General features: G+C 55.0%; 8 protein-coding genes across 8 annotated transcripts; 5 read left to right on the top strand and 3 right to left on the bottom strand.

Moving 5' to 3' along the window:
• Positions 1-116: 116 nt before the first annotated feature.
• M409DRAFT_58731 (uncharacterized protein) lies at positions 117-972 on the bottom strand (the record flags this gene model as incomplete). Its single annotated transcript, XM_033813988.1, has 2 exons — positions 117-166; positions 219-972. 2 exons carry the CDS (start codon positions 970-972, stop codon positions 117-119), a joined length of 804 nt encoding a protein of 267 aa, XP_033662851.1.
• Positions 973-1757: 785 nt separating this feature from the next.
• On the top strand, positions 1758-7364 carry M409DRAFT_58730 (uncharacterized protein; the record flags this gene model as incomplete). Its single annotated transcript, XM_033813987.1, has 1 exon — positions 1758-7364. One exon carries the CDS (start codon positions 1758-1760, stop codon positions 7362-7364), a length of 5607 nt encoding a protein of 1868 aa, XP_033662850.1.
• Positions 7365-7880: 516 nt separating this feature from the next.
• On the bottom strand, positions 7881-9362 carry M409DRAFT_69468 (uncharacterized protein; the record flags this gene model as incomplete). The annotated part of the gene is made up of 1 exon (XM_033818310.1): positions 7881-9362. The coding sequence occupies one exon, from the start codon at positions 9360-9362 to the stop codon at positions 7881-7883; it is 1482 nt and encodes a 493-aa protein (XP_033662849.1).
• Positions 9363-9618: 256 nt separating this feature from the next.
• M409DRAFT_69467 (uncharacterized protein) lies at positions 9619-11074 on the top strand (the record flags this gene model as incomplete). Its single annotated transcript, XM_033818309.1, has 2 exons — positions 9619-10211; positions 10282-11074. 2 exons carry the CDS (start codon positions 9619-9621, stop codon positions 11072-11074), a joined length of 1386 nt encoding a protein of 461 aa, XP_033662848.1.
• A 4719-nt stretch (positions 11075-15793) lies between these two features.
• Positions 15794-16965, top strand: M409DRAFT_69466 (uncharacterized protein; the record flags this gene model as incomplete). Its single annotated transcript, XM_033818308.1, has 2 exons — positions 15794-16790; positions 16841-16965. The coding sequence occupies 2 exons, from the start codon at positions 15794-15796 to the stop codon at positions 16963-16965; spliced, it is 1122 nt and encodes a 373-aa protein (XP_033662847.1).
• A 1796-nt stretch (positions 16966-18761) lies between these two features.
• Positions 18762-20577, bottom strand: M409DRAFT_27683 (uncharacterized protein; the record flags this gene model as incomplete). The annotated part of the gene is made up of 8 exons (XM_033808676.1): positions 18762-19234; positions 19306-19458; positions 19515-19524; positions 19580-19756; positions 19818-19903; positions 20015-20280; positions 20360-20492; positions 20544-20577. The coding sequence occupies 8 exons, from the start codon at positions 20575-20577 to the stop codon at positions 18762-18764; spliced, it is 1332 nt and encodes a 443-aa protein (XP_033662846.1).
• Positions 20578-20875: 298 nt separating this feature from the next.
• M409DRAFT_27682 (uncharacterized protein) lies at positions 20876-22158 on the top strand (the record flags this gene model as incomplete). The annotated part of the gene is made up of 4 exons (XM_033808675.1): positions 20876-21091; positions 21159-21794; positions 21857-22047; positions 22122-22158. The coding sequence occupies 4 exons, from the start codon at positions 20876-20878 to the stop codon at positions 22156-22158; spliced, it is 1080 nt and encodes a 359-aa protein (XP_033662845.1).
• Positions 22159-22436: 278 nt separating this feature from the next.
• M409DRAFT_27681 (uncharacterized protein) lies at positions 22437-23471 on the top strand (the record flags this gene model as incomplete). Its single annotated transcript, XM_033808674.1, has 2 exons — positions 22437-22758; positions 22831-23471. The coding sequence occupies 2 exons, from the start codon at positions 22437-22439 to the stop codon at positions 23469-23471; spliced, it is 963 nt and encodes a 320-aa protein (XP_033662844.1).
• Between the last annotated feature and the right edge of the window lie 13 nt (positions 23472-23484).

Below are 23484 nucleotides of genomic sequence, written 5' to 3'. Positions count from 1 at the left end.
GAGTCTTCGCTTCAGTTCTTAAATTGGTTCTCACGTTAGCCAGAGCACTTTGCTTTTACTGGAGAGGCATCACATTGACATTGCTACTAGTTCGAACAACAGGCGCTCTGCTATTTCTAGCTTTGAGCCATAGACAGAACACCTCCATTCGCGGGGATTTGATTACCTAGCCATAGGGTTAGCTTCGCGCTTTGGATGCTGAGATGACAACGACTCACCATTGATCCACTGGGAGGCCGGACTAGCAACGAAAACGACAATATCAGCAACTTCCTCCGCCTCGCCAATCCGGTGCAACGTGCTCAAAGCAGACGCAAACTGCAGAAACCCCTCCCGATCCATCCCCTCCATACTCTGCTGAGAATTCGCAAACATGGCGTCTGTCTTGGTCACGCCGACGGAGATGGTGTTGACCGTGATGCCCTTGGAAGGACCATAGACCACGGCCAGATTCCTCGAAATCGCGTCCATGGCCGCTTTGCTCGCGGCGTACTGGAGGATGGACTTCCCCATGGCGGTCTTGGAGCTGGCGGAGGAGATCATGACGATGCGCCCGCCTTGTGGCATGTATGGGACCGCGGCCTCGGAGAGTTCGAGCGGGACCCAGGCGTTTCCGTGGATGAAGTTGTCGAAGTCGGGTTTGGTCTCGCCGGAGCCCATCACTGCGGCGTTGATGATGAGGATGTCGATGTGGTTGACTTGTAGGTCCTTGAGAGTGGAGTTGATGACTTTGGCGGAGAAGTCTGAGTCTAGGAGGTCGGCTTTGATGGCGGTTGTTTTGATTGAAGAGTTGATCTTGTGGATTTCGTTGATGGTTCCTTCGGCGCCTTCGGGCTTGGAGGTGTAGGTGATGCTGATGTGCGTGCAGCCTTGCTCTGCGAGTTTCCTGGCGATGCTGGCTCCTATGCCACGGCTGCCGCCTGTGACGATGGCGACTTTGCCAGCTAACGGGGCGGAGATTGTGGTTGCCATTGTATGAATCTTTGTCGATGAGGCTGATAGGACTTGGTGCGAATGGATGTTTGCACTGATAGACCGTCCACTGCCGATCAAGGGAGCATCTTATGTTTTTGTCCATGATGTCCCAACGGTAAGCTGCTCTTTGCTGTCAGTGGTAAGCTGACCACTGCTTTCCAAGCAGCTCGTCCATGGAACGACATCGCCGAATGCTTGGCCTGCACCCTACAGTCTTGATGAGAAGCTGAACTCGCATTGACCTCGCGTGGGCATCCTTCTGCTTAGCGGGTGGTTATGCTCCTTGCCCTCTTGGGTTAATGGTAGTCCAATGCATGCCTACAATGCCTATAGGCAACGCGAAACCACTTGCTCGATCTGTCGAAACATAAGTTGTGCACGATGTACCTTACGAAGCAGTCATGGTACGGAAGCCTTTGTGACCTCCTTTCGAGCCTCGGCGCGTGCAAACATTCCTCCGAACGGGCGATGTGTTGCTCCAGACAGGTGGAGTCGAAGAAAAAGTCATCCTTAATCCCATCGACACGAACGGCATCGCATTCCCATTGCAGCCTCCGTGAGTCCTTTCCGTCGCAAGAGTAGGTAGGGTTGACAGAGTAGGAAGTTGCAGGTGTGTGCATCGTCACGTGGAAGGTGTGAATGTCAACAGATTTAAGGTTTAGCGTCCGGCAAACCTTCCTTCCATCTCCCACTAGCGCCTGACATCACCTCCCACTTCACGTCGCGTCCCTCGCGAAAGGGACGTGTGATCAAACAACACGCCAGGGCGGCGTTCAACGACCATGGACCGGCGCAACGAGCGCGACGAGTCGAGTGGGGAGGAGTCGGAAGTTGATGATCTTCGACAGCTGGAACTGGACCGAAATCACAACGACCAGAAGCTCAAGTCCCGGTTTGAGCACATCTTCCGCAAGTACGAGCACGACTTTGAGGGAATTGGGGACGAGATCGAGATTGATTCCGGCGACATCGTGGTCGACAATGGACACCTGCAGCACATGCGCCATGAGGCTGATCCAGGAAAGAGCGCTTCATCGAGATTCGTGAAGACGTTTCAAGAGAAGCTGGGCTATGAGGATGAAAATTCGTCAGAGGAAGATGAGGAAGACGAGGATGATGATGGCACTGAGGATGATGAAGATGAAGAGTCAGTCAGTGATGAGAGATCGGAAACACCGGCGTACAGACATTCGCCTGCACATGCGGCCTCTCATCAAAGACAGCGACGCCTCTCTCCCCGCAAAGCAATGAGGGCGTTTGGAGATCTTGCGCGACCTGCTCCACGTTTGGCACATCTACTAGTCGGAGAAGGTACACCTCAGCCTGCCATGGCAACGGCTGCAAGCCTGGAGAACCAAGATGACTCCTCGATCGAGAGCATATCTGGTACCTCAACACCGACGAATGTGCTTAGCAAAGTGCCTGGGCTACAAGAATCGATCCATGCTCTACAGCCACGTGCTAAGCGCTCAGATGTAGGGCCTGAGGCTATTGAAGCTCTTGGCGTGAGCATCGCAAATCAGCTGGCACAATTGATGGCTGGGCCATCGAAGAGCAAGCGCAAAGAAGCTCGAGCCAAAGAGAGAAAGGCCGCCAAGCAATCTGTCTGGGACTATCCAGAGCTTGCACCAAGGCCTCGAAAGAAGCGACGTCGTAGCCCCAGTCCGATTGCACTGCCCCTCCCCTCATCTCCAGCCCCTGGCTCACCTGGAGAAGAGTCGCTCTGGGCTCCCGAAGGTTCTGTTCGTCCCTCAAAGCGTTCACGCCGAGAGCAAGAGCAGCCTCAAGCCAGACCCGCAGTGACTAGAAGCAAACGATTGCAGTTGCCATCTTCGGGCGCAGGAACGAGCAGAAAGGAAGTGAGACGGTGCTGGAACTGCAGCCTTACTTCCACTCCCGGCTGGCAGAAGGGCCCTCATGGACAGGATCTTTGCGAATCATGTGCGAGATATTATCTGCACAATCGGCGCATGAAGCCTTTTGATTCGCCGACGCCGTCTGCCGATGAGCAAGATGAAGAAACTCGGGAGTATCGAGACGTAAGAAACACCCAGGAGCACTCTCGATCGCGACGACGGCAGGCTACTCCTCCAGTCGAGGTTGTACCTGTGCCAAACACTACGCGAGTGCAGACCGATGGCAATGCAGATGAGCATGATAATGTCAGAGGTACGCAAATACTGGAGCCGGCGGGATCTTACTTCTATCGGCCGATCCCAACGAATGTTCCCGACCCTGATCCAAATGTGCAACATCATTCTGGTCCCAGCACAGCCCAGAGCCGGATGGCAACGGACGATGCACACCGACAACAACACCAGCCTGAAAATACCTCATCTCGGTATCCACAGCGGATCTCTAATAGCCCTATTGCAAGTGAGACATCGGACCGTGATAGTGGCCAAGATGAATCTGAGGAGGAGCCACCAAACGATGATTCACGGTCTCGCCAAAGTGATCGCCACCTGCGCAATTCGAGGGCCACTCTGCACGAGCAATATGAAGGAACCCAGGATCATGAGTGGGCCCGGGATCATGTGATTGATGTTGCTCGCGAGGAGACTGCACAATTTAGAGCCGTACCGCAACACCAAGCCCAGTCCGCTGACCGCGCAGTAACCTTGGCAGCTGAAGGCTCACAGACTGGCGTTCAGTCTGAAGGCGGATATCTGGCCAATACTTCGAGGACACTCATTACCTCCCCAAGTCGAAAGAAGGGCTACTTCTCGATAGAGGAAGATATACTCATCATCCGCTTGAAGGAGCAGGAGAAGCTAACCTGGGACGAGATAACTCCTTATTTCCCCCATCGAAGTCCATACGCCGTATCGGGGAGGTACACCAGAGAACTGAAGTTTGGCCGCAATCCCGCCCGTGACTGGTTGGAAGCTCAGGCCGAAGCCAACCCCAACGATGAAGGACCTGACCCTGTATTGAGGGAAGACTTGGCGTGGAACGAAAATCAAGATGAGTTGCTTTTAGAGCTCCGCGAAGATCAAGAGCTTGAGTGGCACGAGATTGCGAGCCTGTTGCCCGGTCATTCACCCGAAGCTGTCGAAGAGCGCTACGAATTGCTTGCCCAACGAGGAATGGAACAACACCAGCAGAAGTACAATCTGCCCACGCTTAAGTCTGAAGATTACGCAGACGCTGAAGAGAAGGTCGCGAATTGGATGCTCTATTTTTCACCAGAAGAAGACGCATTAATCGTCCGTTTGAGGGAAGTTGAAGGCCTTCAGTGGTCTGAAATAGGGAAGCAGCTTCGCAGCCGTCCGTTGGCTTCAATCCAGAGGCGATATTCCCGAAGCCTTGCACCACAGGTACGCAAGGTCACTCCAACGAGCAAGCACGATGTTGTCAAAGGCTCCATGGAAGACCGTCTGCTCGCTGTCGATCCGCGATTATCGGGAATAGCTGGCGCTGCCCTGTACAGCCCTGAAGAGGATCGTCTCATCAAGACAATGAAGGACGATTATTGGCTTTCCTGGGAGGTTATTGCTCAGAGACTGCCTGGACGAACGGCAGATGCTGCCAGGCATCGATACGAGTACAAATATGGAGCTGAAGCTGAAGCCGCGCGGCAAGAAGCAGAGAGACTTGCCACCATTGCTGCTCGGCAATCCAAATATTCGCAGCCTGCGCCTTATCCAGGCATGGGAGTCATTGAGTTCAACGCTCCGCCTTCAGTGCCTCCACCGGCCGCCTCGACCGCTGTGCCGATCCGAGCCTCTGGTCACAAAGTCATCCGGCCGCGTTCAACTGCACCTCGCATCCCGCCGTTGCATCCTTCTCGGCAGCAGTCTTTCAATAACATGGCTGTGGTATCTGAGTCGCTGGATACGACAGCTGTTCTACCAAAGTCACCACAAAAGAAGTCTAAGGCTGGACCTGGCTCGCGGACTCCGTTTACTGAAGATGAAGATGATGCAATTCTGCAACTCAGGGAGATGCGGGGCTTGTCCTGGGAAGACATTGCAATGCAACTTCCGGGTAGAAGCGTCAACTCGATTTCTTCTCGATACGCCGATACCATTAGGCCAGCACGAGCCGTGACGAGCAGAGTTGTTCTGGATCCGACCACTACTGCGAACTCTTCACAACTTCCGGCTCGGCCAGTTCAACAAACCGCAGCAGCTTCTACACCAACACAGCCTAATGCCCAGCAGCCTGCGTCCTCGCAACGACCTCAGCATATGTTCCCTGTTTCAGCGTCCTCGGGTCGCCAGGAACAAGGTAAGAACAAGAGTGGACCTCCTCGCAAGAGCCTTCCATCCACGTTACCGTCTGCTTCGCGTTCCCAAAACCCACTGCTTCGCAAAGCTCTGGATAACAGCTTACGCAGACGTTCTGATATGGGATCGGCGGCGATGTCTTTTGACCAGAATGGAAATCCGTCGAAGACGACTTCCTCTCGAGATTCAGAGACACCGTCGCAGCAGCTGCTCCAAGAAATGGCATCTTCACTTCAGACGCCATCCCCAACTGATCGGACTAGGGCCACTGCAGCTCCACCGGCGGCTCAGGACGAGTCGTCTTCCGAGTCGTCCGAAGTTGGCGATGACCAGATGTACCAGAACCTTATGCATGCTGCGACAAAGTTTGCTATCCAGCAAAAGAACCCGGCTCTGTTCAGCCGAGTGAAGGAGATTTTTGAAAAGAACCCAGACGATGACCGACTCCATCAGCTTCTTGGGTTAGCCTCGACCAGCTCTGCGAGCACCTCGGACATGTTGAGTGCGTTCGAACACATTGTAGACCCCTCGCCAGCAGGCCGTGGCGAAAAGAGGTTGTTGCAGTCCAGGGCGACGCAGTCACAATCGGGAGAAGCCGCCCCGGCATCTCAGCAACCACCAGCGACGTCACAACGGTTGCCAGTCCGCACACCTACACGCCCACCAGCGTCGCAGCTGAACGGCTCGGACTTCACTTCCGCGGCAACCTCAGTCGCGGGGCGCCATAAGACTACTACTGCGGCCCGGTTGGAGGAGGCAAACGCAGTGCAACACGGCGAGCAGCGACAAGACACTAGATCTCAGCAGCCAAACAGTACAAGGCGACCACGGAGAGCGGCCTTTAACGATGCTTCAAGACGGAACGCCGAGCTTTTCGCACTCCCAGTTGAAAACAATGGTGAGACTAGTGCCACTCGAGTGGAAACAAGCAACGCTCCATCCAGCAGCAGGAGCAGGGCAATCGACACCGACATGTTCACCGATCAGGAACCATCTGCCAGTCCCAAAAACGACCAGGGGGCTCTCGTTTTTGTGCCAGAGGGCAAGAAAGTGCGAGGTCGGCCTCGCAGATCAGACCTCGATTGGTCGCCACATGAATCGATCCTAAAAGTGTTCAAGACAGACCATCGCGATTTCATGCCACTGAAGGATATTTACGCCGCGGTCGAAGCGGACCACGTTCCTGACGGTAATTGGAAGCTGGCCGTTCGCACGGCACTCAATAAGAAACCGTCCTTCGAGCGAGTCGTTGACGAAGGTCGTTCAGGTTGGCGGCTGGTGCACGAAGGAGAAGTAACTCAAGACGGGAATCGAGGCGGACCTTCTGTTTCGTTCAGTCAAGAGTCAGCTCCGGCAAGCAGACCTTCTCGGCGGAATGTCAGGTTCAATTCTAACGGGGACGATCCATACGTGCCTGAAGACAATGAGTCCTCATTCGTCACGGACGCAGACGAAACCATTGTCGTCAACGTGGCGCCCAAGCAGCGAAGGATTATGTCGAACATCAACGCCAGAGACGCCAATGATACTTCCGCCGACGATGGGACGATTGACGAACTTTCATCCCCTGCAAAGTCATCTGGTCAACTCAGTTCTCCTGGACAACAGACGTCAAGACGAGAGACACCCATGAAGAGCATATTAAAGAATGGCGGTACTTCAAGAAAGGAGACACCTCGTGTTATCGAAATTGCTAACAGCGACGATGAGGACGAGCTGTCTCCGAGCGCCTCTCTTCACGAGGTCGATGAGCTCGACTTGCTAACATCCCCACCATCGCGGCGAGGATCGTTGAACGTCCTGCCTACCTCGGACATCAATCGTGATCCACTCAGTTCGGATGCTGCCGAGCCGGTTGTCAAGTCGTCCAGTTCCAAGAGGACTCGAGATCCCAAGGCAGCGGCAGTGCCATCGAGTTCGCCCTTGTTCATGAAGCCGCGCACACCCGCCAGCGCACTCCCCAAGAAGCTCGTCACGCCCCGGCCATCTACGAGTCGCTTGTCGCAGCTCATGAAGGAGACTCCAGTCAGGGCTCAGTCACCGATCTTCATGAGCCGCTCAGCTTCCGTGGCTAGTGCGAGGCGCTCGAGCTTAGGCAAGAGGGTTGTTGAGACGCCTGTGAGGGAGGTCGATTCGGATGAGGATGAGTTGGCTTGAGGGACACTGTTTGCTGATGGGATGTGGGACGATGGTGCTTTGCTGGTAATGTGTGCAGAGATATGGCGGTATTGACAATAGTAGTGCTCACGCAGTTGCTTTGAATGATCAGTCAAGATACAAAATCAGCAGAAGTCGACCCCATTCTACCCACACAAGAGTTGTCTCTCTGTACGGTATGTGGCGCTGCGACCTCGAGCACCTACGATCAATACATAGATCCTTGTACCTCACCTTCGACAGGGTTGAGCTCTGCTCTCCAATCCTCGATGAGTAGTTCTCACTCTGCTTCACGGCTGGCGATGCTAACACATATCAATCGAAGACGCTCAATCAGAACATCCTTGTCCCTCGGGGGCCAAGTCGAACAACCTCCCATCTCCAATAGTCAGAACATGCTTGACGCACCTCAAGCTATACATCATACTAGTGCCAGTATCAGAAAAATCTTGAAACGAATAACCAACTTCAAAGTGTGTGGTGCGAGAACAACAACTTGTCATTTCCTTATTTATCTCACACGGTAACCATAACACTCGCATTCTTATACCACCCCAACAGCGCATTCTCCCCACTCCTCATCCTCGTATCCTCCACATACGCCCAGCGCGTGAAGAAGTCCTCGTGCGTCATCGTCCTCGTCAAGCGTCCCGTCACCGCGCGGTAGATGTCCTCCATGACGCCGAACTCTGTCGGGAATAAGATGTCGAAATAGCCCTGTTGGACTAGGGGGGTGGTGACGGGGACGGTGCGGCGCTGGTAGCGGGTTTGGACCACGGGGGCGTTGTAGCCGGGAATTGCTTGCGGGAGGGAGTGGAAGTCGGAGGTTATGAGGCGGTGGGCGGGGAATTTGGAGGTGAGGATGTAGAAGAATTGCATGAGGCGCGTGGGGATGTACTCTGGGAGGGAGAGGTTTGGGGCGAAGGGGAGGCGGTGGCGGAGGGAGCGCATCAGGCGTGATTGGCGTAACGGGTGTGGGTATGGTCTGTCTTGACAGGCTGCGTCGCGCACGCGGAGAAAGCGAGAGGCTACGGGGTCCAGGGTGCGGGAGTAGAATTCGTAGAAGTCGCCTTCCGAGTCGATGAGGACCGAGCCTTGCATGACTTCTTCGGTAAACGGGTCGTAGCGTAGGACATCGTGGGCGAAGTTGTCGAAGACTTCCATGGCGAGGAAGAAGCAGGGGGTTGGTACGTAGAGATCCCAGTCGAAGATGGATTTGTTGATGATTTCGACTTTGTTGTGGTGGCCTCTGCTGGAGGCGGTGGCTTGGATTTTCTGGGCTTGGAGGGATGCTAAGGCGGTCGAGACTTCGATGATGCGGAATTTGGTCCTGGCGTAGACGTCTGGTTCTGCGTAGCGGATGTAGTCGAGGATGTTCAACATGAGGGTTCCATTTCCAGCTCCCATTTCGTATATCACCAGGTCGTGGTAGGGGTATTCAGTCAACTTGTAGTTGGCCACCATGTACCTCGCTATTGCATCCCCATAGTATGGGCGAAACAGCTCTGTTGGGGTATGCCAAAGCTGTCTGGCATCGTTGAACTCCTTCTCATCCAACTCGTCCTCAAACTGTGTGTATCTCTCCCCTAAGATCTTGTAAAACTCCGGCTCATCTCTTATCCTGCTGAAATCAAAGGGTTCCCCGGGCGTGAAGATTGTGACGTTTTTGCTGAAGTAGCCATAGTGCGGGTTGTACAAGCTGTCCTCGATGAAGTCCCTCATCAACATCTTGACTCGCCGCGGCCTCTGCCGTCGCCCTCGTAGCTGGTCTGCCGTGACATTGGGGTATCTCTTGTATTCTTCTGCCTTGTCGCTGGGGAAGTGGTCGGTTCGTTGCTGCCATGTGCTTTCCTTGTCTCTCTTCAAGGTGGAGGATTGGCGCTTCTGGCATTGCCATTGCGCCGGTACAGCAGCCTGACTGCGCCGTGCATGCTGGCAGAATCGGTGGGTAGCCAATTGTCTGAACAGGCGATTGACGACCAGGGCGGAAGTGTCCATACCGCGCGCCCTCGTGCGTGCGGTCTGCTCCAATCTGCTGTCACCCTTGCGGAGATAGATCGGGGAAGAGAGCGGAAGCTTGGGCCACGCGACACCACCAAAGTCAAAACTCGCGACTTCACCTTGGACATTCTCCCGACATCAACCCAACCGAACCACCTCCTTTCCACGCGTCGCCTTCAATTCCAAATCTTCCGCCCTCGAAGCGATGGAGTTGCGGTGAAATAACACTAACCACCACAGACCACAGCCCGACATGGCCTCATTCTTCACTGACGTATGGCATCGCATCTGGGACAGCATCATCGATAACAGGCACAAGCTCACAGCCACCGGCGGGTTTCTGTTAGGCATCCTGGTGACATTGGGCTTCAAGGATTTGTATCCTGACCTCGAGCTCGCGTATCGCAGGAGGGTGCGGCAGTTGCGAGGGACGCCGCATCCGCGCCCTCGAGAGTCGGATTATGTGCGGTTGGAGGACCACACGAGGCGGAAATCTTCCATTTTCCCTTTGACTGATGGCGGGGATGATCCGCGTAGGTCGGGCGAGGGTGATGCGTCCAGGGAGGATATCAGTGTTGGGGTTGAGGGATTGATTGGGAACACGCCGCTCATTAAGCTGAGGTCTCTCTCTGATGCTACTGGGTGTGAGATTTTTGCTAAAGCTGAATTTCTCAATGGGGCTGGCAACTCGCCCAAAGACAGAGTCGCTCTGTCCATGATCACCCATGCCGAAGAAGACGGTATCCTGCAGCCCGATCGAGGCGATACCATCTACGAAGGCACAGTAGGCTCAACCGGCATCTCCCTCGCCTCTGTAGCCCGCGCGCGAGGCTACAAAGCCCACATGTACGTAGTCACAATCACTCCAATACATAGTAGCCTCTTCACATAATCTAAGACCATCTCTCTTCTACAGCTGCATGCCCTCAGACGTCTCCATCGAAAAATCCGACCTCCTCCTCAAACTCGGCGCAACCGTCGAACGCGTCCTCCCAGCCTCCATCGTCGACCAAAACCAATTCGTCAACACCGCCCGCCGCCGCGCCCAAGAACACACCGCCGACCCCAACACCCCCGGGAGAGGCTTCTTCGCCGACCAATTCGAAAACACCGCCAACTACCTCGCGCACCAGGAAACCACCGGACCGGAAATCTACGCTCAAACGGGCGGGAAACTCGATGCCTTCGTCGCGGGCGCAGGGACGGGCGGGACGCTCTCAGGTGTGGCGCTGGCATTGAAGCCTCTCCTGCCGGAGTTGAGAGTCGTGCTTGCGGATCCGCAGGGTTCGGGGTTGTTTAACAAGATCAAGTATGGGGTTATGTTCAGCCCGACTGAAGCAGAAGGCACCAGACGAAGACATCAAGTCGACAGCATCGTCGAGGGGATTGGGATTAACCGACTCACGGCGAACATGTCCGCTGGACTACACCTCGTAGACGACGCTGTCAAAGTGACTGACGAGCAGGCTATGAAGATGGCGAGGTGGCTAGTCGAGAAGGAGGGGTTGTTCGTCGGGGCGAGTAGCGCGGTGAACTGCGTTGCTGCTGCGCGGGTGGCGAGGGAGTTGGGGAAGGGCAAGAGAGTCGTGACGATTCTGTGTGATTCCGGGACGAGGCATTTATCCAAATTCTGGAAACAGGCGGGGGATATCGGTGGCGAGGGAGAGGAGTTCGGCCTCGAGGAGATTTTGATGAGCACTGAAGAGTGAAGACTCGCTCATGTATTTCCAAAGCAACACATAAACCCATCTTCGAAGACTCGCAACCAGAGACCTTTATTCCAATGTCAAGACAAGCCTTCCCAACCCATCCGATCCACCCGCTTACCTCATCTCTCCTGCTCTTCTTACTCACTCGCTCACGATCGTCGTCGTGGAGGTGAAGTCCAACCAAGCCTTTGTCCGCTTGCCGATTTTCCGTGTCAATCACTCTCACATCTGCACGCTCCGCGGACGTCCCATACGCGTAGAAGCGAGTCGTAGGACAGATCTCATCTCATCTCATCTCATCCGTCTCTTTCTAGTGGATCTTCGCTGCATAACATCCTCCTCGTGTGTCCGTGAAGTAGTGTCGTTCGGCAGATTCGCCGAACCCGTGCCGGAGAAAATCTTTTCTTCATACCCGCACACACGCACTAACCTATATATCACAACTCCAATTTCATAACTCCATTCAATTCGAACGAATTATAGCCAGCATTGGTGGTTCAGTGGTAGAATTCATCATTGCCATTGATGAGGCCCGGGTTCGATGTGAGTGTTTATATACATACTTGCCGTCTCATGAGACTTGGCTGACATACGACTAGTCCCGGCCGATGCACATACATTCATTCAAGATCAGTTCAGATCGATTGATTTTTTGCCTTTTGGCTCCTCGGTCGGACTTGTAGAGTTTTCGATCGATGGTGGAATCGGTCTGTCCGAACTCGTCTGTCTCGGCAAGTCGAAGATTGCAACATTCCGTAAGGCACTGGCCGGCTTAGAAGGCTCGATTTGTTTTTCCTCTTCGTCGCACACTTGATGATCTCCGGTATGCCTCGCAGTCGTGAACACCATTCAGGCCCTTCTTTCTCCCTCCATCCCCTCAACCTTTACAATCCTCCCATCCGCGAAGAAGACACGTACACCACCCAAAAAGAAACAAAAAAGGGAGTCACAACCCGTAAGTACTGATCAGGAGGTGATGTCTCACTTTGAGGCTCACAGACGGACTCGGTTCCGCAAGACATGTATGTACTACGCGGCCACGACTCGAAATGTTGGTCCTGGAAATTGGAGACAGAGCCAGAGAAAGACAGCTGTATGTGGGGGCTTACATGAACCAGAGTGTCTGGTGTTTTCCAATTCGAAGTTACCGAGACGCTGGGAGAGGGAGACGTCCATTCTTTTGCTCTTTCTCTCTATTTTCATGACTTGCTGCTGCTGCCGCTGGTACGGCAGAGAGGTGTTCATGGTTTTGCGTGGCATCCCAATTCCTCCTAGGCCGCCTAAGCAGCTTGAAGGGCATTCCGCAGCGCAGTTGCTTGTGGAGAATCGCAGAGACGTCAATTCCATACACTGGAACGAAAGGGGAGAGTCCTCTCGACTTTGCATGTCGAACCTTTGGGGCTGGTCTATTCTTAGAAACCTCAGGGAGACTTTTTCCTTTTTCCTCTCCTTGTTCTTCATGTCGCGTGATGAGGTGCCTCCATCACAGATTTATTCTTGAATAGATGAAAGTGAGACATGAAAGTGCAATCACGGGAGTTCAATCAGCTGCTGTTAGGTTAAAAGAGATACTTACAGTACTACTGGGGTTCGCATACCAACTTCTCCTTGGCAACTGCTTCTCGCGAGAGTTGCTAGCAAGAAAGGATGCGACGTCTCGGCATGTGGAGATTGCGCACGGGTATTGTCGATACCGCACCTCGGCGTGGGATGTCAACTCGCTCGGCGACGACGACGGAAAAGCTATCACGAGAAAGAGAAGCGGTAGCTATCGTTTGTCGCACCATCTCTAGCAGCCGTTGCGTTCTCAATGTGCTCGGATCACCTCCTCACCCTTTCGCCAAAATGGGTGTCCATCCGAGGCTTACCTTTCAGCAAGTGGGCGGTGGCGCTCTCACGGGCGCAGAGGGATTCAGATAGTGGCGCCGACGCCCTCCGGGTCAGACTTTCGATCTTGCAGGAAACCGGGGCTCGTGCATGATGTGGGAGTGGTATTTCGGTGCGCTTTTGAACGGTAAAAGCAGGCGTATGGACGCCTCACCCGTCTGCAGTCGCGCGGTGGGTCCTTTGGAGAAGGCAATCGTCGATGCTAGTTGTAGTCGAGTGCTCACTGCTTGGCGCATTTGATGGAATCCGCACTTCACCCACGCATCGTATCTTTCAAGGAGAGGAGGGAATTCCAGAGGTGTTGAAAGTGTCAGGGTGAAACGTACCGAGCAGATGCGTGCCGAGCACACACAGACGTGCAGACTGCAAATCGCATGCACGTGTTGCATGTTCTTGTTACGGTCATGACCGACGGGGTCGAGTCGACAACGACTCGGAGGTGTTCGCCACCGCAGAGCACTAGCCTGGTAATAGGCTCACGGCATTCTCCAGCGACGCCAACGTACTTGAGTCAAGAAGCCTTCGCCAGCAGCGCGCAGACGCCAAATCCGATAGCGTAGTCAAGGTTGGGCGGAAGGCTTGCTGGAAGAGCCGCGTTTCGGACACAAGCGCTGACAGCTCGCGGGAATGGTCAACTCTCTCGCGAAGAAAGCAATGCTCACAGCCGCGGTTCGATGTCTCGATAGTCGGGTCGGAGTGGAAGCTGGGGGGAATCGAGAAGTGAGAAGCATCTCCGCAAGGCTTGCTGGACTCGGCAGCCGTATCTGCACGAACGAGACAGGAGAAGGAGCAGCAGCAGCAAGAAGCGCGGTCGGTCGGCAAAGTCGAGGTTCGGCGGGCGTCGCAGCGTCGCATCAGGAAGGTTGCAGTGCCAATCTGGTGTCGTCAACAGTAGGCACATAAGGTTCGCACTACGCATAAGCATAAACCGTCATTGCCTGGCCAAAGCGGTATGGCTGGACGCCATGTTTGGCAGGAGCTTGGCTGATCGGAAATGCGATGCCGGAGGAGCGAGCTTAACAGAGGTGGCGCCCGCCCGTGGCTTGAACCTGCAGACCAGAGGACAGAGGTGAATGGTCCCTGGGCCTGCTGGCGAGACAGTGGCGCGCTAGGGGGTGAGAGGGCGCTGGGGGAGGAGGGTAGGGGTAGAGAAAGACCCAAGGCGTGCGGGTATGGGTTGGGATTGCACCAGGGGCGGAGGCCCAAAGAGAGGGCGAGCATGCGAATGGTGAGAAGAGCTGACAAGACGCGTGGGATAGCGGAGAGGTGCAAAAAAAGGCGATTGGGTGCTAATGATGTTGGAGTGGACAGCAATGGCTTCGGCTTTCGCTCGCTTATTTCCAGAGGCCCCACCCCTCTTTTTCGCGCTGCCAAGTGGGCGAGGTGAATGAATGCTAGCGTGCCGATGAGGGCTCCAGATTGCAGACGTTGAAGGCGTCCAGACACCGCAACAAGTGCTGGCACTGGCACTTGGACGATGGGGTGCGGGCGAGGCTGCATTGATCAGCCGGCTGGCGCTGGCTGGCTGGCCGTTGGCGATGTTGCTATTCCTGCGCTTGGGAGATGAGTATGCGAAACATAACAGCAGCAGACGTTGGCAAGCGAAGTGGGCGAGCAATTACAGTTGGCGTGGTCACGCTGCGGTGCTGGGTCTGGACGGGGCGGATGGATGGGTTGTGCTCTGGATGTGGCTCGGGTCGAGGTATTCCGGACAGCGCAAACGTTAAACGCGGTCGAGCGAGGACGCTGAGGGGAAGGCGCACGCCAGCAATAGCGGAGCGAGGCAAAAGAAACCACAGCATCAGTCAGTTAGAATCGCGCATCAAGTGATGGTGGAGAGCATCTGCCCAGTGATGCGATGGCCGGCGGGGGAGCGAGTGGGTGGCAGCGCTGGCTTGCTCTTTCCCTGCCAAAATGACGCAGGGCTGGCGGCAGGCACTTTAGGCGATCGCACACATCCCTGCAGTCCCCACGAATCTGTCGCCCGTCGGCCTCGTTTCACCTCTCGCGCACGCCCTCTCAGCGGTGCGGCACACAGACCCTTTGGCGTGCTGGCGCTGGGAGTGGCTGCAGCCGTGGGTGGGCGCGCGCTTTTGGCTCTGGCGCGGGCGTCGCTGGCTTGCCGTCGTGCCTTCCTCCTCTCCTCCACAGCGTCAGTGCCGTCATCCTTTGTGCGAGGGTGCGTGCACCGCCCAACACACATATCAAGACTGCGCGGCCGTCTAGGTGGAAGATCAGCGTCGCTCCACAAAAGATTGACTCTCTGACTTCCAACCAGCGCCCGCGTTATCTTGGGCTGCAACAGACTCGCCTGCTAGTCCTCGACCATCCTGTCGATTCTCGCGCTCGTCCACCGACCTCCTCCCTCACCGCACATCCCTACTCTCTTCGTGCGCAACCGTTCGTCAACCCGCTCGACTGTCGCAAACGCTGCAAGCCTGCGTCAGGAACCTGCACCGCCTGAAACACAGAGCCCGCTCTCGTCGACGGCTCTCAACCCGGCCCTCTAGCTGCATAGGGGTCTGCCCGCCGTCCATTGACAGCCTCGCGCCTCCCTCCAGGAACCACCGGTCTCTCAGATCACTACCTCCTTCGGATTGTCACTGCCCACTGGCCTGCGGATGCTCCCAGCCTCGAGGAGACGGAACACTTAAGCACGCTGATCCCGCACATCCTCCAAGATCGATCGTCTCTCCACGTTCCTGAAGCTCGTTCTCCAGCGTTGATCACCTCACGCGTGGCCGCAAGGCTAATACTGCTGTTTCAACTGCTGTCGACCATACCCACAACGACTTCATCTCTCCACCACCGTCCTACCATCACCTACCCGCAATGGCAATGGCCGTCGACTCCCGCCAGCAGCACCATCAGTTCAGCAACATGGGCTACGACGCTATGAGATATCCCCAGGCACCGCAGTTCACGAACCCTTGGGTGTCTGCACCTCCCACCACGCATGGGCAGATGTACGCGACCTCAATGCCACAGACCACTGTGGGCGGCGACGCGCGATACGTCCAGGCACCCAACGTTTCGGCTGCGTATGCTGGCGGTCAACACATCTCCGCTCCTGCCATGGCTTCAGGTATTATTCCAGTGGACCCAGAGCTCTTCCAGCAGAATAGCTTACAGTACGATCAAGATGGAATGAACGCTCCCAGGCCTTACGGTGCTCCATACACATCGGGTCCACCTCACCAATCATACGCGCCTACTTCAGCACCTCAATATGCTGCTGCGTACTCTCAATACGACAGGCGCTCGTCGCACCCGTCAGTACCCTCAACCTTGTTCATGGGCGATCCCATTGAGGTCCAGAAATTCCGCCAAAGCTCATTGATTGACATCAACAACAGAATGAACAATGCTTCAGAAGCCGAGCGCCAAAGCTTCAGCGATGCTCTCGACGCCAGCCGTGGCATGGTCGCCATGAGCCAGTCAGACATCACCCCGAGGAACATCTATGGTGGTGCGAATTCAGGACGAAGCTCCACCGATTCATATGGATTCCCATCCGCACATTCGTCGCATTCCTCGATCTCATCAGCGAGCACCTACCCGACGTCGTACTACAGCTCCGTCAGTGAAGCATCGGTTGGCGACTACAGCTCTGCCAGCGAATCTGTCGACATGCCATCGCGAACGCTCCCCCGCCCGAACGGTCTCATTGGAGGCGCGCTCCCACCCGCACCACAATCGATGATGGGACAATTCAGCTCCAAAGTCTCCTCGAGCTCGCAAAAGAAGCACAAGTGCAAGATTTGTGACAAGCGATTCACGCGACCAAGCTCGCTCCAAACACATATGTACAGCCACACCGGCGAGAAGCGTGAGTTTATTGATGAGTGTCTTTTGTCAACTCTTACTAATACCTCCTAGCATTTGCCTGTGATGTTGAAGGCTGTGGCCGCCATTTCTCCGTCGTCTCGAATCTGCGAAGACATCGCAAGGTCCACAAGGGCGAGGGCCAAGACCACCCATCTCCTGACGATGACGAGGAGTAATTCACGACTATTTGATTTTCATACGATGTTTATCGCCGCCCTGTACAGCGCGCAGTCGACCAGGCACACGGACGTGCAGTCGACGGATCGACAGGCGTTCGGTTCTGGAATTTGTTTCAACGACGATCGCTTACTTCGACTTTGATACCCCAATTTTCGGCAGCGGAAAGATTCTTGGACAGCTTGCTTTTGCACGGCGTTTTCAGGCGTACGGGAAATAGCCGCACACAGCACCAGTGCAGGCCTGTACGAGTATATGCTGGGAAAGTGGTGATGGGCTGGTATGCCACAGCAGTTTTTGATTTGGAGAAGACTGCAATTTTACATATGCACGGCAGCTGAAAAGTCCAGTGGAATCTTTGTACGGTCGCTATCAGCGCGCTCGCTATATGTACAAGTAACTGCTACAACGCGAATGGGAAGAGGCGTAATGGCCTTCTGGGAATGATATGGACGAAATGGGTAGCGATGATAATCTACACCGTTCAAACGACCACCTTCATCCCATCACCATACCACCATCAACACTCACACAAACACCAACACCAAACTCACATACTACAAAGCTCAGCCAGCACAGCTCAGCTCACCGACGATCAGGCTGTCGAGCTCTACCGACATGCACCGAGGCAGAGTGCATGCATGCAAAGCAAGCCATGATCAAGACCCTTTCTCTGCTCTCACACACAATCAGTCGGGTCCAAGGAGATGCAGTCTCGCGCTGCAAGCCACGCCGCACACCATCTCTGCTAGCTCGCGTAAGTGGCGTGCCGATCACCCTGGCCAGGATGTGAGGGATTGCTGGCTGGCCCCTGCCGCAACGGCCGCCCAATCAGGGGTCGGAAAACTCGATGTAACGTTGCGAGGTGGATGCTACCCTGTAAGGATGACGATGTGGTGCGTTTTATCGGGGGGTGGTTTGGTAGGTGGATTTTGCTGGAGATGAGAGGACTGCGCTATTCTACATGGGGACGATTTGCTGGGAATACTGGAAGGGAGTGTTGAACGATTTGAATGATGGGCACGTGTGGAGTTGTTGTTGTGATATCCTGGTCCTATCTGCGCACGTGAGTGAGTGTTCGGGTAGACGCCGACGAGATGGAGACGAAAAGATGGGCGACGAACGCATGATTGGACGGCGGGGGTAGCACCGAACGTCATCACGAACGAAGAAACAATCAGATCCCATGTCCAGGAATAATACCATCGATAAAAAGCAGCACCCTTCCTTCCCCCATCAGCATCATCGCGAACATGGGGGCATGTCATGCTCTGAAGGAAGGAGCTCAATCCACGCAACAACGCAAGAAATTCGTTGGACCCTTGCCTAGGTGGGAATGAACACATAGCCGGAGCCGGTTTCGAAATCTTGCTTGCTCGAGTCGCTCACCCTCCGGAGCATGGTGTAAGTGCACATGACAAGTTCCCATGCCTTTGGGGTGGGACCGTGACGCACTTTGCACGACTGGGCCAGGAATGCGTGTCTCGCCCCGCCTAGTCAGTGAATCGTGCGTGGTTAGGCAGGGTCCTTGCTCTCGTCTTTGACCCAAGAAAGAATATGCTTAGGGGATGCTGAAGCGAACGATGGCATGACTCTGCCTCTTGCACGAACGACGACATTACTCACGACGATGATACGAACCGCTTGCGAAAAGGATGCCAATGCCGGACGGGAGTATGCTGCTTGCTGGCTGTATCGAGGCCTCTCCATCCACTCGCACCGCCTATGACATGTCATCAGGCATTCACTCAGGCTCAAGCTGCATATCAGGTACGTCGCTACATGTGGCTACATCCTACCCATCATCCTCCATAGCGTCCGCCTTCCTCTTCTTACTCGCCCCATTGACACCATTCGCCTTCTTGGTGCCATTATTCGCCTCCGCACCAACACCAGCCTGCATGATCGTCCCTGTACCTTCTCGCCCCGATCCAGAAGCCCTCCCCTCCCCTTCCTCCCCATCGACACCACCACCAGCTCCTTCCTTCTTCACCACTTCCGGGAACGGACTCAGGATACTGTCAATCTCGCCCCACCACCCGGAGAACTTGCCATACCATTCCACCGTGCTGGCCAGGCCCTCTTCGAATGACACGTGCGGCTGCCAGCCCAACTGTCTCAGTTTGGAACCGTCCACGGCGTACCGCTTGTCGTTGAAGGGCCGATCTTTGGTGTGCTGGATCGAGGATGTCGTGTCTGACACGCCGAAGGTGGAGAGGAGTTTGGCGGCGAGGTCGAGGTTGGAGATTTCGTCGCGGGAGTCGACGTCTGGTCGTGTTGACGAATGTTAGGCATGATCGATGCATGTCTCGTCTAGGGGTGCTATCCTTCGCACTTACTGTACGTCCGGCCTATCTCCCCACGGTGCAGGATGGTGTCAAAGGCATCTGCGGCGTCGCCCGCGTAGAGGAATCGTCTCGTATTGTGCCCGGAGCCGTGGATGTAGAGTGGCTTCTTACGTTGGAGGAGATTGATGAATTTGGGGATGATTTCTGCCACAAAATCCATCGTCAGCAGAGATCGATCTATGGCTCTCTGGCACACGAACTCTCAGGAAACTGGAAGACTTGTCAGTGCCTCTCCTGGACTGTCACTGTGTGATGCGGTACTCACTTGGTGTGGACCATACACGTTGTTCAGCCGAATGATGACGGCCGGCAGGCGGAAACTGTTCACATAAGCCGTGACGAACATCTCGGCGGCTGCTTTGCTGGCGGCGTAGGGGTTCGTTGGGCTCAGGACGCTGTGTTCGGTCAAGTCTGCTGCGTCGGTTTCGACTTCGCCGTAGACCTGTAAATCAAAGGTGAGTGAAGTTCATATATTTCCCTTGGACAGTAATGGATAGACATACCTCATCTGTCGAGATGTGATAGAACCGCTTAATCGTCTTGACGGCAATGACACTCTCGAGCAAGACATGCGTGCCGACGACATTATCTATCATCACACACATCACATCAGCCTCAACCCCAACCACTCCCATCCCCTTCCTTTCCACATCTCCCTCCAAAAAGATTTTCCAAAAGGAAGGAATAAGAAAAAACTCACTACTCGTAAACGAATAACTATTCCCAAACGACAAATCCACATGACTCTGCGCCGCCAAATGGAAAACCGTATCAATCTCATACGTCCTCAAACACCTCAACACATCGCCGGACTTCAGCAAATCCCCATGGAAGAACTTGAAATTCGGCCGCCCTTCGAGCATGCGCGCGTTGTTGAGCGAACTGCAGTAGTCGAGCTTGTCGAAGGAGATGATGTTGTAGGTGGATGGGTAGGTGAGGACGAGGTGGCGGACGAGCCAGGAGGCGCTGGAGAAAAAGACCATGCGAATCAGTTTTGAGGTTTGAGATGTTGGGAGGGGGGTTTGTGGTGGAGGGGGATACGCACATGAACCCTTCGCCGCCTGTTACGAGGATGTTTCGCACGTCTGGGAGGGGCGAGAAGGAGGTTTGGCCTTTGAGGAGCGGGGCGTCGCGCCAGATGCCCGTGTCGACGAAGAAGCGGGATTCGAGACTGCCTCCTGATTTTTTCTATCAGTTCTGGATGATGAGAGAAGTGCTTGGGTACGTACCGCTCGACGACCAGCCCGCAATGTCGGCTGCCATTGTTCTTGCGTGCTTGAAGGCTGTGGAAGGATCGTGCTTGGGAAGCACTATTCATTTTGATAGTCTTCGAGGGATGCATCGTTCAGGCCAGGAGTCATGCCTTGGGTGCAAGGAGGTGCTTCATTGTGGGAGGTGGAATGTGGTGCTTTACGCGTTACGCGAGAGTCAGGCGGAATGATACGCCAGGGTGAAGAGCTGGATGGGAGACACAGAGTTGAGAGAGAGTGTCCATCAAGTGCACCGCAAAACGATCGATTTGATTGTCACACGAAACGCTCACTATCCAAGACGAAGCAACATGACTATATCGGACGACGAGGAGAAGAAAGACTCGACCGAGTTGACATACCTCGAAGCGAGACCATTTCTCGTGGACGTCCAAGATGAAGAAAAAGGAGAATATGACCCGACGACAAGCAACACTTTGGCTTCAATGCACAAGACCGCCAACCAAGGCCTCTCCAAACGTTTCTGGATCGCGGCTGGTGTCAACTCCCTCTCAACCGTCGGCATCGTAAGCCAAATCCATCAAGACTGTAGAATTGTCGTCCAGAAAACAAGCTAACAAAATGAATTTCCAGGTATTCACGAACAAACTCCTCTTCACCAACCCCTCCCTCCGGCACATCCAAGTCCTCTTCGCCGCCTTCCACTTCACCCTGACCTACCTCTTCCTCCACCTCGCCTCGACGCCGCACCTCCCCTTCCGCCTCTTCACGCCCAAGCCCTTCCCCTTCCTCACAATCCTCCCCCTCGCCCTTGCCATGATCGGCAACGTCGTCCTCATGAACGCCAGCCTCGCCTACTCCAGCATCCAATTCTACCAGATTGTCCGCGTCCTCCTCACGCCCTGCGTCGCGCTCCTGAACCTGCTGCTCTACGGTCTCACGATCCCGATGCGCGCGGCGGGGATGCTGGTGCCCGTGTGCGTGGGCGTGGCGGTGGTGAGCTATTTCGACGCTTTATCCACAACAGCGCAGGTCAAGGAGACGAGTCCGCTGGGGGTCTTCTTTGCTTTCAGCGCGCTTGGGGCGAGTGCGATTCATACGGTGTGGATTGGGAAGTATCATCGCTCGCTGCAGTGTTCGAGCATGCAGCTGCTGATGAATCAGGCGCCGGTTAGTGTTGCTCTTATGGTGTATATTATTCCGCTTGCGGATGATGTTTCGGGGTTTGTGCATGGGGTGGGGTGGAGAGAGGGAGGGCTGATATTTGTCGTGAGTCTACCATTATTCGCATGCTCATGAGGACGAAGCTAATGTGTATGGTGTTATGATAGAGCGGTGGTCTGGCCTGTCTGATCAACCTCTCACAGTTCTTGATCATCAACGAGGCAGGGCCCGTGAGCAGTACGGTCGTGGGACATTTCAAGACTTGTTCGATTATTGCGATGGGGTGGATTGTTAGTGGGAAGCAGCTCAGGGATGGGAGTTTGGTTGGGGTGGTATTGGCTGTTGGGGGAATTATCTCGTGAGTTCTTCCTTCCTTCCATCTTTGTGACCAATAACGTCTGGATCGAGCTGATGGGCTGACCTGTGTACAAGGTATTCGTACGTTACGCAGAGGGAGGCAAGGAAGTGAGTGACGAGAAAGAGGAGCTGTCAGGAGGATGGTCCCCCTTGCTTGGGACTTGACATACCGCTTCGTTCGAAGCCCCTTGCTGCGAGGCTGGGTGAGTCACGAATGTCGAGAGGAAGATGTATTTTACGAGACGGTGTGCTCAACAACAGCCTGTTCTCGATCATCCTCTTCTCTCCACCTGACACTGCTCTCCCACAAGAACAAATTCCTGCGATCATCAACCCCCTGAACAACACTCCCCCAACCAACTACCACCACACCACACCACCACACCCACTATGTCCCCCTCCGCCCCCATATTCCTAGTCTGGGGCGCCGAAGGCTGGATCGGCTCCCAACTCCTGTCCCTCCTACACCAACAAGGCAAAACCGCGCACGGCACGACCGCGCGCATGCACGAACAATCCGAAGTCCGCGCGGTGCTCGACAAGATCCAGCCCACGCACGTAATCAACTGCGCGGGCAAGACGGGGCGTCCGAACGTCGACTGGTGCGAGACGCACAAGCTCGAGACGATGGAGAGTAATGGGTTGGGGATGTTGGTGTTGGTGAGCGAGTGTGAGAAGAGGGGCGTGCATTGTTGTGTGCTTGCGACGGGGTGTGAGTGTCTTCCAGAGCCTTTTCATTGCCGTGTTTGTTTGATAGTGTGTTATGGCTGCTGATCTCGACGAGGTATCTACACCTCAACCTACACGCCCGACAACCGCACCCTCCTCTCCGCGCCCTTCAAAGAAACCGACGCACCCAACTTCACAGGCTCCTTTTACAGCGCCACCAAAGCCCCCATCGAGACGTTCCTCAAAAACTACCCGTCGTGCCTCACCCTCCGCCTCCGCATGCCCGTATCCGCAGACCTGCATCCGCGCTCCTTCGTGACCAAGATCCTGAACTACAACCGCGTCGTCGACATCCCCAACTCGCACTCTCTCCTCCCGAATTTGCTGCCCGTGGTGATCGCCATGGCCGAACACCGCGAGACTGGCGTCTTCAATTTCACGAACCCGGGCGCCATCTCGCATAATGAGGTCCTATCTTTGTACAAGGACATCGTGGATCCGAGCTACGAGTGGAAGAATTTCACCCTCGAGGACCAGGCCGGGGTGATTGTGGCGGAGAGGAGTAATTGTGCGTTGGATAGTACCAAGTTGTTGGAGACGGTCAAGGGGTATCAGGCGGAGGGGTTGGAGGTGGAGGTTCCGGAGATTCGGGAGGCGTACAGGAGGTGTTTTGAGGTGATTCGGGATAGTGGGGTGGTGCAGCAGAAGGGTGGGGCTGGGTCGGTGTTGGGGAGTCAGGCTTTGCCGGTGGCGTAGTGAGATGAGAGGT

The sequence above is a fragment of the Zasmidium cellare genome, assembly GCF_010093935.1.
Source record: "Zasmidium cellare ATCC 36951 unplaced genomic scaffold M409scaffold_38, whole genome shotgun sequence".
Classification (NCBI taxonomy): Eukaryota; Fungi; Ascomycota; class Dothideomycetes; order Mycosphaerellales; family Mycosphaerellaceae; genus Zasmidium; species Zasmidium cellare.
The sequence above is the reverse complement of the archived record's forward strand: the minus strand, read 5'-3'. Positions and strand labels throughout refer to the sequence as shown.